A 13352-nucleotide genomic window follows, 5' to 3' on the forward strand; every position below is an offset into this window, starting at 1 on the left:
GCTGCCTGACCAGTTCAGGGCTGGCCAGTAGTTAAAACAAATTATTAAGGCTGCTGTCTATCCCACAACATGCTTCTTCCCACCCTTTTCTGGCCAGTTAGAACCTCCATGGCCTGCTGTGGGGAGGCCCAGAGGGCAGTTTGGTTTGCAGTGGACTGTATCTCTCATGGATGTGATGAGCAGCCCCACTAAGTGCTGTCTCATTCTGTTATGGTGCAGTGGTCTCTTCTGTCTCCCTTTTGGCACTGCTGGCAGTGCATGAAGGGCTCTCCCTTCATCCTTCACCCCTCATGCTCACACAGTTGATGCTCTGCTGTCTTTCATTTGCCACTGAGGGTTTTTTCTAAGCTGCCCACCCATGCCAAACTCTGCCTGCTGAGATCATGTCAACAAGGGTCTTTTCTCATTTCTCATTTTCCCCCCTTTCCCTTTTATTCCTTTCCCCTTTCCTTTTTTTTTTTTTTTTTCTTCTTTTCTTCCCCTACTTTTCTCTCCTCCCTCCTGTTTCCCTTTTCCATTTTCTTTGTCAAACTCCTGAGCTTAGGGGCACAGAGAAGCCAACGATGTGCTGGCACATCTGAGCACTGCAGAACAGTGAGTTACACCAGCTCTCTGCTCCTAATTCCTGCAGTATTTGTAGCATCATCCCAAAGAGCCAGTGGCCAAGGGACCCCCCTTCCTCCCCACTCTCCCCATTGGTGTTTGCTCCTCTGACAGGTGTGGGAGCAGCTGCCTCAGGATGGCTGTGCCAGCGTGGTGGCCACGTGGGTACAGTCACCATGGTCCCATCAGCCAAGCAGGGGCTGTGGGACTGCTGTGACCTGGCTGCTCACTGAAAGCATGATCCCCTCCGCCTCCTCCTCCTCCTCCTCCTGGCCTCCTTTTGGTAAATAAGCCTCAGCCATGCAAGCCACTCCAGAGCTGCCTGCTCCACCTCCACAAGTCCTGCATCACACAGCCCCAAGGTCTGGATAACTCTCCATCTGTTCAGGGGAGGCCTTGCCACACATTCTCCTGGCCAAGGGAGCTGTGGGTTCGGGCTTCCCCCTGTGAACACAGCAGTGAGTGGCTGAGCCACCGCAGTGCTGGCACAGCATCCTTCCCTGGTGCCTCAGGTGGGATGTGTGCTGTGGGGATGGCACTGGATGATCTTTGGAGACCTCTCCCTGCTCTGGATATATCTTTTCCTCATGTGGTGCTGCCTGCTGGGGCATCTGACACTGCAGGATTCAGCTGTGCCTGCTGTAAATGTCGGGGGCTTTGGGGAGCTCTGTCTTTGACGTGTGCTTCCTGGGGGAGCCTGGTACTGGAAAATTCAGAGACGTAGCACAGCTGGTCCCTCAGCTACCTCTCTTTCTGGAGCTTTCCTGAAATTGTTCCCACTGTTGGCACTTAACTCAGGCAGGGGTTGATGTTGTTTCTCTGTTGCCTGATGTGCCTGGGTGGGTGCTCTCCCTCTGTCTCCCTGCACGGCAGCACTGAGCTGGGGGATCCTCTCCTGAGCCCTCCTGATCTGCTCTCTGCTTCTCCCTCTCCCAATGGCCCTGGCAGGGTTCAGAACCATCTCTGCAGCCCAGAGGAGAAAGCACCCTGAGGAGGCTGAGGATATCACCTCCTCACCTATGGGATTTGGGGAGAAGGAAGGGAACCTGCTCCATGGCCTGGTGTGGCACTGGGTGCTGAGGGCTCTCTGCTCCCTGCAGCATGGCTGGATGTTGGACAGTCTGCTGCAGACTCCATGTTTAGGTGAAATCCTGCACGGCCAGCTTCTGTTCCAACTGAACTCTGAATTCCCTGCACTACACTGGGAAGGAAATTGGTGTCCATGGTGCAGAGCAGTCCTGCACCCTGAGCTTGCCAGGATCCTGAGGAGCATCGTGCACATCTGAGGTCTCTGGATCCAGGAGATGTGATGGGGTGATACATCAGCCCATAACTCCTGGCAGGCTGGGAGCTCCAGGGGCCTCACTTATCCCTTCTCCAGATGGGATATGTTGTGGCTGTAGGACCTGGGATCCCTCCCTGCCATCTCCACAGGGCCACAATGCAGGCAGGGGGAGCTTCTGGAGCTCATCAAAGGGACTTGGTGACTCTGTAAAGGCAGATAGGACAGAGGTTATGTTCTTCTAATGAGTTTATTTAAGGAGCTGACAGAGGCCAGACCAATGCTGAACCTAGGATATGTCTGTGTCCTGCAGGACAGATCATTTGATCCCAAATTTCATCTTTTGCTTAAGTAGTTTCATGTTTTCCTGTTAGTGCCCATTGTGCAGGTGTGTAGAGAGCTCCATCGGAAGTTCTGGGGGAATTTTTGGCATTACTGAGTTGAGGGTGTATGACAGCAAGGAGAGGAATTGCTTAAATATCAGCATGGTGTGACACATGCCATGGGGAATTGCAGGAAGTCATTTCCTGACCTCAGGTGCTGCATCCCAGCACATGGGTGCAGCCTCTGGGAGACCCCAAGGAATCTTGCTGCAGGTCAGACCATTCCTGCACCAGCTGCACTTTGTCTGACTCCCACCAGCCTTGCCACCATTCCATAATGCCAGACTTGCCTGTTGGAGAGTTCCTGCTCTACTCTAAAAGACTGCCAAGGTTGGGGTACAATTCTGAGCTTCTGGTGTAGTGTTAAACCTGACCCAAAGGCAGCTCAGTGCCCTGGATGATTTGAACCTTTTGGGCTGTAACTTGGATAGGGGCATGGTGCTTCCAAGTGCACCTGGGGAAAGGCAAGGAGTAATCCCAAATGCTGGAAAGCAGCGTGGAAAACACAATTTCTGTAAACTCACCATGTTCTAGTATGGGTAACATCTGAGAAGTGCTGGATGGGTCCCTGTGGGTGAAGCCAGAGGGTCTCAGCAGAGCTCCTGTGTCACAATAGGACACGAAATAAAGATGCTTGACTCCAGTCAGGAGGCAGCAGAAATCAGAAGGTTTTATTTACAATTCATTCAGCCCTTTTATAACATGCTGCACTAAGAAGGCACGTTATTGGTCCATAGGACTGACACCTCTCCCATTGGCTCAGTAACAGAAATAACAAACAACACCTGTTGGTATGGGAAAGGAATATTGTTTACACGAGGTTGTTTTGGGAAAAAGAAAAACTATTGAAAAGTTTCTTTAGGGAAGAGCTCAGGCTCAGAAAATATCATGTCCACAGCAGAGCTCCTGCCCCAGGCCTCGACTTGGACTCCCCCAAGGAAAGGTTTCCACGGGCACTGGGGACAGGGTGGCCCAGCTGTTCTCTAACCACGGCCCCTTTGCTGGTGTTGCAGCTCCCGAGGTGACGCAGGAGACGGTGGAGTCGCTGATGCAGAAGTTCAAGGAGAGCTTCCGCACCAACACGCCGATCGAGATCGGGCAGCTGCAGCCGGCGCTGCGCAGCACCTCCGTGGGCAGGCGGAAACGCCGCGGCCGGCCCCGAGGTAGGTCGGCATGGAGGACATGAGAGAAAGGCTCTAAATATTTCAGAAGGCAAAGAGCACAGGAAAAGAAGGTTTTATTTTCTAATTCTTACTGCCTTCTGTAAGGTGTTCCCATAGAGACTCGCCATGGTTGGTGAATAGGAACAACACCTCTCTAATGCCATTGGTTGTCACAGAGGGTCACACTTGTGGCTGCTGTTAGGAGCACGAAAGGACGAGGCAGGCAGCAGGAGGTCAAGCAGGAAAGCTTCTACTTTATTTTTCTGACTCCATATATATATACAGTTTTACAGACAGGCCAAGATTGGCTACACAGGCAGCCACCTCTTCGACCTCGTTGGTGAACATCACCATCAATCATCTTTCTCCTCCCAGAGAGAAGAAGTATGTAAACAAAGATAATTTTCCAAAAACATACATTGTTTACTTGAAGCTGCGTGAGAACAAAATGCAAACAGTGAAAAGCAGGCAAACTTGAGGCAACAATTGGTTAAACCAGAGAAACAGCAAAACACCGCCTGGAGAAAGGTTGTTTTTGAGAAGAAATTTCTTGAGAAATTTTTCCTTGGGAAAACGTTAGCAGCTGCTAGCAGGCTAAAATCTTTCAGGCCCAGAAATATCAGGCCCACAGTAGGTGGCCATGGTGCCTCAGGATTTTAACTTTTGTATTTTCCAAATCCTGTACTGCATTAGTGTATAACTCTAAGCTCCATACACTGTGTTAGTTGCTGCTCTCCCGTTTTGGTCACACAAAACCAAAGGTTTAAGGACATCCTACTGCCTCAGGCCCCAAAAAGTATAAACAAAAGTGAATTAGGGGAGAGTAAACTGGGGTAAATGACTTTATTACCTGAAGCTGTAATTGGAGAATTAACCCCTGATATGTAAATGGACCAAATTTATAACTGTCTGAAAAACTCATGACCATCATCTATCTTGGATGGATGAAGCCACCCTGGGAGTGGTGGCTTGCCCCAGGTTTATCTGTTAAAAGTCTTTAATGAATACCTACTTTATTCTCTTAAACTGGTCCAGCCTCTGTCCTCGGTAGCCACTCCAAGGCATCTGCCATGGCCAGAGGAGCTTGGCTGAGGAGGAAGGGAGGTGGGAGCCTCCTCACTCTCATTGCTGAGCCTGAGGACACCAGAGCTGCTCTGTGATGGGGTGAGAGAGGGACAAACCCCACACAGCATCCTCTGGGTGGGCTGGTGGAGGTGCCTGTGACTTGTGTCCCCTCCAAGGGATTCTGCTGCAAGCCCAGAGTCCCTGTCAGCTGCCCCAGCTAAAACACAGGGAAACACAGTTTCTTGTCAAGTTTTAGTTTCATGAAGGGGTGAAATTCATTTTGGCTGCCACTCACATCATTGGGACATCTCTTCTTTCTGCTTTCCCACTGCTTAGGGGCTATAGGGGCTACACAGAGAGTGAGAGTGCAGCATTCATGGTTCCAAAGGCTCCAAGGGTTTGGGTGCAAATTTCCATCTCTGGAGGAGGAGGAAGAGATATCAGATCCCTTCAGGGGTGATGGGGATGAAGGTCCCTTGGCCATGATCTGCCCAGTGCACTGAGGGTCTTTGTGTCAGCTTTGGGAGCTGGGGAGGAAATAACTTTTCTCTCTGTTTACTGTTGGTTTTGTTTTTCATTTATTTATGAGTCTGAAATGTGATCTTTTATTCCTGATACGTTTTCCTGCGATACAGGCCTGGAGAGGGCTTTTTTTTATTATAGCTCTGTCCATAAATTATTTACTTAGTGTGAAGAAAATATTCTGACTCTTTAACTGGTTTAAATTATTTGGTTTGTTTCCTAGTAGTTATTCAAATAGGTGCCTCTGGACTTCAGTGTGGGTGTGGGTGCTCTGGGGTCCATGGAGACTGTCAGGGAAAATTTCCTTGATTCCCTGCTCCAGCCTCTTTTTTTCTTTTATTTGGTGTGTTTTTTATTTTCTTTTTGAACTGCCTGAAGGTAAGAGGCTTTTTGGTCACTAATGGAACAAGTCAGTTAATGCTTGCAGCTGAGCCTGGGAGGAGACACAATGCCCAGCTGCAGGCAGAGCCTGGGGCTGTGTGGGAGTGGAGTGTGGACCTGAGGCAGCCTGGCTTGTCTCCAGTCTCTGGATACAGCCCCCACCCCAATTCCACCTCCCCAGGGCTCCTGTTAGTGACCACAGGAACAATCAGGGGTTGTCAGGACAAGAGGATCCTTGGTCTCCCTCCATCTCTCCCCACTGGTTTCCTCATTATGAGATAATGAGATCTCTTTGTACCCAGTGTGTGTGTGAGGGATGAGGAGCCTGAGGCAGAATGTACCCCACGGGCTTCAGGAGGGGACTCTGACTCCCAGACGTGGGGATCCCTCACCAGCACACCCTAAAAAACAGATTTTAAGCTCTCAGTTGTCAGAAATGCCCAAAAAGCTGGGTAGTCCCAATGTCTCCAGAGGATATTTCACTCTGCACAGCCCCATCCCATCCATCCTCTTTTCCTCTTAATTTGAATACCTTTTTGCTTGTAGAGGTGGTGCTGTTGCTGATCCATGCCTTGCCCTGCCCGTTCCCTGGCTTCTCCTGTGCTGGAGGTTTTGTTTTTACAGCCTGTGGTTACCTGTGCCAAGTGGCTGCAGTGCAAACAACCCCTCAGGGTAAAGGATGATACCACAACTCAGGATGTTTATATTTTCCATCCAGTTGCAAACATAAACCCTTTGCCTCATTAATCCATTGCAATCCATGAGACTTTTTTTTTCCTTCCCCCTAAATGAAATTGTCCATTTGGGATCCATTCATTTCCTCCTAACGGCCGTGTGACAGTTCCACTGATGGAGTTTGCATCCAACTTTGTTTCTGGGTAGTGACAAGTCAGCCTGATGGATGCATGGGTGTAATTATTTTCTTGTGGTTTGATTTAATTAATGTTTAACCTCATCAAAGCCCTACAGCTGGAGAGCTCTCCTTGCAGGAACTGCACACAGCAGAGGGATTTCCTTCCCTATGGAAAGGCTCCAAAAGGGTTTCCGAGTGCTACTCCTTCAGAAGGATGGGAGAAACCACCCAAAGCAGAGAACAACCTGATGCCCAGCCCAAGGGAAACAAATCTGGAATAAGCTTTGCCTTGCTTTACTTCCCTGCTCTGAGTGCGCTGAAGCTACTGCCCATTGCTCCTCATTAAATCTGATTTTGCCCTGAGTGTTTCCAGCAGCTCTGGGAAAGGTGTTGTTTTCCCAAGTAGATTGACTTTAAAAAAAAAAACCCACCAAACCACGCCACCCTCTCTTTTTACAGTGCCATATAACTTTATTTTGTCTAATGCCTCTTTCATACAACCGTTCTCCCTAAACACTTCTATGGAGTGAAGCACATTCAGAGCTTATAAATAATTGAGGGAGAGTGGGGATGGAGAGAGCCGAGGGTGGGAGGGATGGGCTGGAAGGAAGAGGGCTCTGCTGGAGGCTGGCACAACGGGAGGGAAGGATGCTGCATTCCAGAGCGTTTAGTGATCCTGAAATGCAGCCCCGGAGCATCCCAGCCCGGCTGCCCCAGAGCAGGGAGGCGATGCTCCGGGAGAGGCGGAGGGCAGGGGCTGAGGGTGCGGGTTTGCCTGGTGGACCAGGCTGTGTGCCCAGCGCCGGGGCTGGGAGGTGGCCCCGGGGGTGCCTGGTGTGCTCAGAGAGGGGGTCTGGTGCCCTCTCCTGGGGCAGGGCTTTAAAAACACTCTGCATTTGGGAAGGAATAACCCATGATGGTCCTCCTCCTGAGACAGGATGTGCTGTTTGTCGGGATTTGTGCTATTTGCTGCTCACTGGGGCTGCAGCTCTTGTGCTTTGGAGGTGCTGGCTATGCCCTGAGTTACCCAAAGCTCCCAGAGGGAGGAGAGCTGAGGCTCAGCTGGGCTCATCCATGGTCCCTGCTTTTACCAGGACACCTCTGCTCTCACCTTGCCCTGTCTGAATGTCCTGGGGTGCCTCAAAAACATTTGAGGTTTTTCTGGAGTTCTCCTGGGAGCTTTCACCTCACCTGAGTCATAGTATCATGTCCAGCTCTTCGAGTTGGTCCTTGGTGAAAATAAAACCCTTCAGGCTGTGCAAAGGCTGCTGTCTGGGATCAGCATGATCCCAGTTTTTCACAGTGGAAGCCCGTGGTGCTGTCACCTGGTTGTTGCAGCTCCTGCACTGGTGGGAGTTTTGGGTAGAGCCAGAAGGAAGAGGGAAGATTGCTGAGGAGGAAGAGTTTTCCTCAGCTGTATGTGAAGCCACTGTGTCACAGGTTGCTTTGTTTCAAGGAGCAATTTTTTCTTTATACTTTTATGGTTTTGGGGTTGACTGGGCAAGTTTCAAAATAAAATGTTTGTGTATTTATTTATTTTGTTTCCCTCCTTAAATCTGCATCTAAGTTACCTTTCTCTGACCACATTTGGGTTTGTAACTTTTTGTGACTTCTTTAGTTGTCTGGTGCTCTTTCCAGGGTTAAATTCATTAAACTGAAAATTTCCACTTAGCTAATTGCATTGCCCTGCCAGCTCTTAGTGCATGGACTTTGCTGCTGTGGTGGGGAGGGCATTCCTCACCCAGTTTTTACTGGGAAGCCTGAGAACAGAGGGTCTTGCTGAACACCCAGAAGGAAATGTTGCATGGGGTGAGTGAACATGGAGTGGGGTGAACCCAACAGGGTCGATGAGGGAGGTTGTGGGTCTTGAATTCTGTGGTGTGTACAGGGATTTGCCCTTTTTCTGGAGGAAAAGGACACAGAGAATCCTTTTTCTATTGATAGTGGCTGCAGGGCAGAGGGATCACAAAGATGTCACCTAAGGTGGCACTGCTGGGGACAAAACCAAGCTTCCACTTCTATTATAGCATCCAACTTCACAGGATTAGATATCTGAGGTCAGCTTGGCCTCAGATAGGAGTTATCTAAACAGCTGCTGTTACTTATTTCCTTATTTTAACTCAGTTTTGATTCCTTTTATGTCTATAGCTCTTTCCCTGAGATTCTTTCAGGTTCTGCAACCTCCTGGCTTCGGGGAAAGGATTAAAAATGTCATGTTTGTTTTTTATTTCCTCTGTAATGACAAAACCCTCACTTTTAAAATATACACATGGCTTCAGCTAACAAAAAAGTCTTTGGGGATAACACTGGTTCCTCAATTTTATTTCCTTATCCCCACTCAGCATTAACGGGACCAGCTTTAATTACACCATAACGAGGTGTTTGCCTTGGCACCCCGCCTTGCTCCCCACTAAATGAATGCTGCACTCGGAGCAAACGCCCTGCCCCGGCGCCTGGCTGAGCTGAGATCTGTTTGAAGGGATTAACGAGCTTGTAAATCTGCAAACAGGATTAGAGACAAGAGCATCCTCCTTGAGCTCCCTTTCCCCTTCCCCGCCTGCCTCCTGCCCCACTGCCTGGTGAACGAGCTGAGCAGGAGATGAGGGCTGGGGTGAGGAAGGGGAGCTTTATTTTTTCTTGTCTCAAAAGAAGGAGTAAACTGGGTGTAATGAGGGTGTATCTCCCTGTGAGAGCTGCTGGAGAGAGTTGCCAGTGCATTACTGATATGCAGCGCTTCAAAATTGCCATGTCCCTGTTGTCTGTCTTTTAAGCATCTTTTTCCAGTTTGTAACCAATTGCAGTGATTAGGATCTTTCTGTTTTCTGATACTTGGAGGTTTTCTCCCTCTTTTTGAAGGAAAGGGAATGCTGGCCAGGCAGGACTGCTTGGCTTTACCTGGATGCTGTCCTTGTTCATCAGTAATAACTCGTGGTTGCTCTCTGCCATGAGCATCCTTGGCCCCGTCATGATTATCCTCAGCCTCGTGCCCTGCTGAGCTGCCTGTGACCAAGGCTGGTTATGGACCTGGAAGAAGAGGCATTATCCCAGTTGTAAATGTCTCACTGGGCTAATTTGGTCAGATTTTGGGGCCAGTTAAACATGAAATCAGGTTCATGGCGGGATTACTTGAGGATAAGTGTCCCTGTGTCCTCCAGGTTGCCTCAGCTGGGTTCTGAGATCCTCAAAACCACCACCAAGATGTGTTTGAGCATCCTTGATGGCACGAAGGTGTAAAGGGCCACCCCTGGCAGCCCCAGGCTCGTGTTGCCAGGCCGACCTCTGGCATTGCATGTCGGGGCAGAGGAGACGTTTCCGCTGCGGGCTGGGACCTGCGCCGGGTCTCACAACTCCTGTATTTATACATCCTGCTCAGTGCTGGGTAATCAGAAAATGCAATATCGCTGTCACCAGCTCTCTGAAGACATCCAGCCTGAGTAATTTAACATGTCAGCTCCATCCATCACAGACGCAGCCGGCACACAAACGCCGAGTGGCCGGCGGGGGCTGGGCCGGTGGCTGGCGGAGCAGCTGCTGCCTGTGCCAGCTGCCTGCTCACCTCAGTGAGCTGTGACAGCTCAGAGAGCACCACATCGCTGCCTCTGCCCACCCCAGCCATCTGCCTGTGCTAAAGGGGCCAGCCCTGGTGCGTGGGAAGGTGAGAGAGGAATGTGCCATGTCCTACCTGCACAGGCAGTGCCCAGGTCTCTCTCCCTGGTGGGGCAGTGGCTGTGCTGAGCTCTCAGGAGTAAGGGGACCCTGGTGCCTGTATCCCAGCCCTGGGCACTGCAGCAGCCCCTGCTCAGTGAGAAGGGGATGTGCAGCAGGGCTGCAGCCTTGGCTTGTTGCCCAAGGGCCTGCATTAGAAGCCCAGGCTAATTGAGGTTTCCCTCACTCTTGCAAATAAACTTTATTGGTCTTACCACTGTGCTGTGCTTTTCAAACCCTTTGGTGTGGGTCTATCACGGCACTGGATGTATTTTTGTGGTGTTTGTGGCTGAAGAGGAGTTGATGACAGGTCATGGTTTGGGATCTTTAAACCCTCCAACCCCCTGTCCAAGCACTAAATGCTGCAAACACTGACCCATCCTGCTGCTTCCAGGCGGAAAGGAGCCAACAGAGCCTCTTCCTGCCCCACTGCTGAGAGTGCCCTGCAGGGCACTGCTTGGCCAGGTCAGGGCATGGCCAGAGCAGGAGCCACGTGCCGAGCTCCTGGCATCCCTCTGGCTCCTGCCAGCCTCTACTCATCGCCGTGATTAAGGATTGCAGAGGGCAGAAGGCACCGCTCATTTTCTGTTCTTCTGCCAAGAAATGGGGAAATTGTGCTGCTGCCTAGAATAAAAGATTTTTTAAAAACAGTAAAATATTTTAATGGCAGTTTAAAGGGCCACTGTCAGCCCCCAGAGGCCTCTTTGCTTTAAGCTCTGCAAAGATTGAAGGACTTCTGCCAATTAGAGTCTGTGGTGCTTTTTAAGCATCCATTGCTTCTTGGTGGGTCTGGGGATGAAGCCAGCTGGGCTCCTGCTGCATCCCACACCAAATCTGGAGAGCAGGAGGCTGGGTGAACCTTGGGCCAGCCCTGCTCCTGTCGGTCCTGACTGGTGCTGTCACAGTAAGCTGGGGGAGCAGATGGGGCCAAATTGGGTGCTGAGGAGCAGGAAAGACAGTCAGGGGGTCCTGGGTGCCCCCCCAAGTGCTGTATTCCCCCTGTACCATTTATCCTCCTGGGTTCATTTCATCATGCAGGTGTCCTTGGGGAGAGCAGCTGCCACATTCAGGGGTTTTCTTTGTAAGTCCCTTGAAATACATTTGTATTTTTTTTTCTGAGGGTAGAAAATGTCTTCTTATAGTCACATTATTATAGGCACTTTGAGTCTTGATTTTTGATGAAATCATGAATGTTAAAAGTTCCTGATCATTACTGGTGATCCCAAGCAAAGAACCTTAGCAAGGAGTGGGGGTTGCTGGCAAAATCCTCTGCCTAGGAGCTCCCAGCTCCACCTGCTCCTGAGCATCCCAGCTGCCAGGGCTGATTTCTCTCCTCTCTGTTGCCTGCAGGTGGGATCGGGTTTGGACGTGCCAAAGGGAACTCTGGCTCGGAGGCAGACGATGAAACCCAGCTCACCTTCTACACGGAGCAGTACCGGAGCCGGAGGAGAAGCAAAGGTGTGAAAGGACACTGTGATTGCACACTGCTGGCAGGGGAAAGGAAATGAGTGAGCACCTTGGCTGTCCCCATGGGTGATGGTGTCTGATACTGCCTGAGTCTAAAGGACAGCCACACCAGTCTGTGGTGGTAAGGACATCCCAAGATGTGCTGTTAGTGTGATGCAGCACTGTGCAGGAGCCATAAATCCCATTTCCCTGTGATGTTGCTGAGGTTCTGGGTTTCTTTGATGGTTTCTAATATCAGTTACCTTCCACATGCCTTGGCACTTCTCCAAAGCTGCACCAGCAGGGGAGTGGTTGTGTTTGTCCTCATCCTGGCACCAGTGCAGCTATCAGGGTTGGTTACCTTGGCAATTCCTTGCTCCAAACTCCTGTTTTCTGCCCTTTATTTCCCATGCAAAGCAGCCATTGGATGAAAATCTCCCAGCCTTCCTCTTGGCACAAAGGCAATTAAAAAGAACAAATTCAAAATGAAGGTTGGGGCAGGGATTTGTAGACCCAAGTCCCTTCAGGCTCTTTTGTGAGTTAGAGAAGCCAAGAAACTGAAATATCATCTGGAGTTTGAAATGAGTGTCCGCATTTCCTCTCGTCACATCACGCTGGATCTGTTTTGTTTGGGACTCTCAGCCAGAGCTGTTCGGTCGAGGAGAGGATGAGTTTTGCTGCTGCTGCTGCTGCTGGGTTTGAAAAATCACTGTGGGGAAATAACTCCGTTGGGAAGCAATTTAAAAATTGCACAGTGGGTCTGCTCCCTCCATTTGTTTTGTGCAGGGAGCCGGGCCTCGGCAGCCAGAGTGATGCTGCTGCCCACCACAGCAGCACGAGGCCCCATTTGTTTCCATGATGAGCCATTCCCAGAAATGCTTCCCGTGTGTTTATTTGAATGTGAAATTACCTCAACACGTCTGATCAGCTCGAGGGCTGCACACAGGAATAAAGTCATGCATGCACAAGGGTGTGCCGCAGTTGTTCCTACTCAAAGGTTGGGCCTTCAATTTTACGTGTTTGGTGTTTGTAGGGGTTTTGTTTTGTTTTGTTTCTTTTTGATGTGTTTTAGAACCAAAAGAAATCATCACCACGTTTAAAATGAGCTTTTGATGAAAAGGATGAGAGGATTTACTTACCTGTTGCAGTAGAAACACAGCTGTGTTCAGGGGAAAATGATAGAATCAGAATCCCAGAACAGTTTGGGCTGGAAGGGACCTTAAAATCACCTTGTTCCACCCTCTGCCATGGGCAGGGACACCTTCCACTATCCCAGGCTGCTTCAAGTCCTGTCTAACCTGGCCTTGGACACTTCTAGGGATCCAGGGGCAGCCACAGCTTCTCTGTGACAGACCCTGTGCCAGGGCCTCACCACCCTCATAGTCAAGATTTTTTTTTCCCAGTAAGCTTAAGCTTAAAGTTCCTTCTAACCCTGCCCTCTGTCAGTTTTAAGCTATTTCCCCTTGTTCTGTCATTCCATGTCCTTCTCCAGAGTCCGTCTCCAGCTCCCTTCAGTTCAGTTAGTTACCCCTAAGTCTTCTCTTCTCCAGAGCACCAGGATGAACAATCCCAACTCTCTCAGCTTTTCCTCATGGGAAAGGTGTTCCATCCCTCTGATCATCTTCGTGCCTGTGTGACAGGAGGAAGGAATTGGTTGTGTTGCAAACAGGGACAAAAGAAACTGTCTCAAAACACTGCTGGTACAGGGATCAAATATCCCAGGTGCTGGAGTACCTTTTCAGTGACTTATTCAGGAATACTGGGCAGGCTGTGACCAGCCCTCGGCTACTTTGGAAAAGTCACTGAAGTTTGGGGTTTTTTCAGCTTCCACTAGGGAAAGGGGTGATAGAGCACAGGGAAGGTATGGAAAATTGTGTTTTAATGAGAGGCAGATACATTTTTGCAAGGCTGCCTCAATGCCATTCCCCTTGAGGTCAGCTGCTCTGTCA

At 50.0% G+C, this 13352-nt stretch overlaps 1 protein-coding gene across 1 annotated transcript in view; it reads left to right on the forward strand.

Annotated features, from left to right (window-relative positions):
* ASTN2 (astrotactin 2) overlaps window positions 1–13352 on the forward strand; it is a 317145-nt gene that overhangs the window by 92390 nt on the left and 211403 nt on the right. Inside the window, exons 4-5 of the mRNA XM_066332467.1 lie at window positions 3282–3431; window positions 11308–11415. Coding sequence (XP_066188564.1) covers window positions 3282–3431; window positions 11308–11415 — 258 coding nt within the window. The remainder of the gene's footprint in view (window positions 1–3281; window positions 3432–11307; window positions 11416–13352) is intronic.

This window comes from Sylvia atricapilla, chromosome 19, assembly GCF_009819655.1.
Source record: "Sylvia atricapilla isolate bSylAtr1 chromosome 19, bSylAtr1.pri, whole genome shotgun sequence".
Lineage (NCBI taxonomy): Eukaryota > Metazoa > Chordata > Aves > Passeriformes > Sylviidae > Sylvia > Sylvia atricapilla.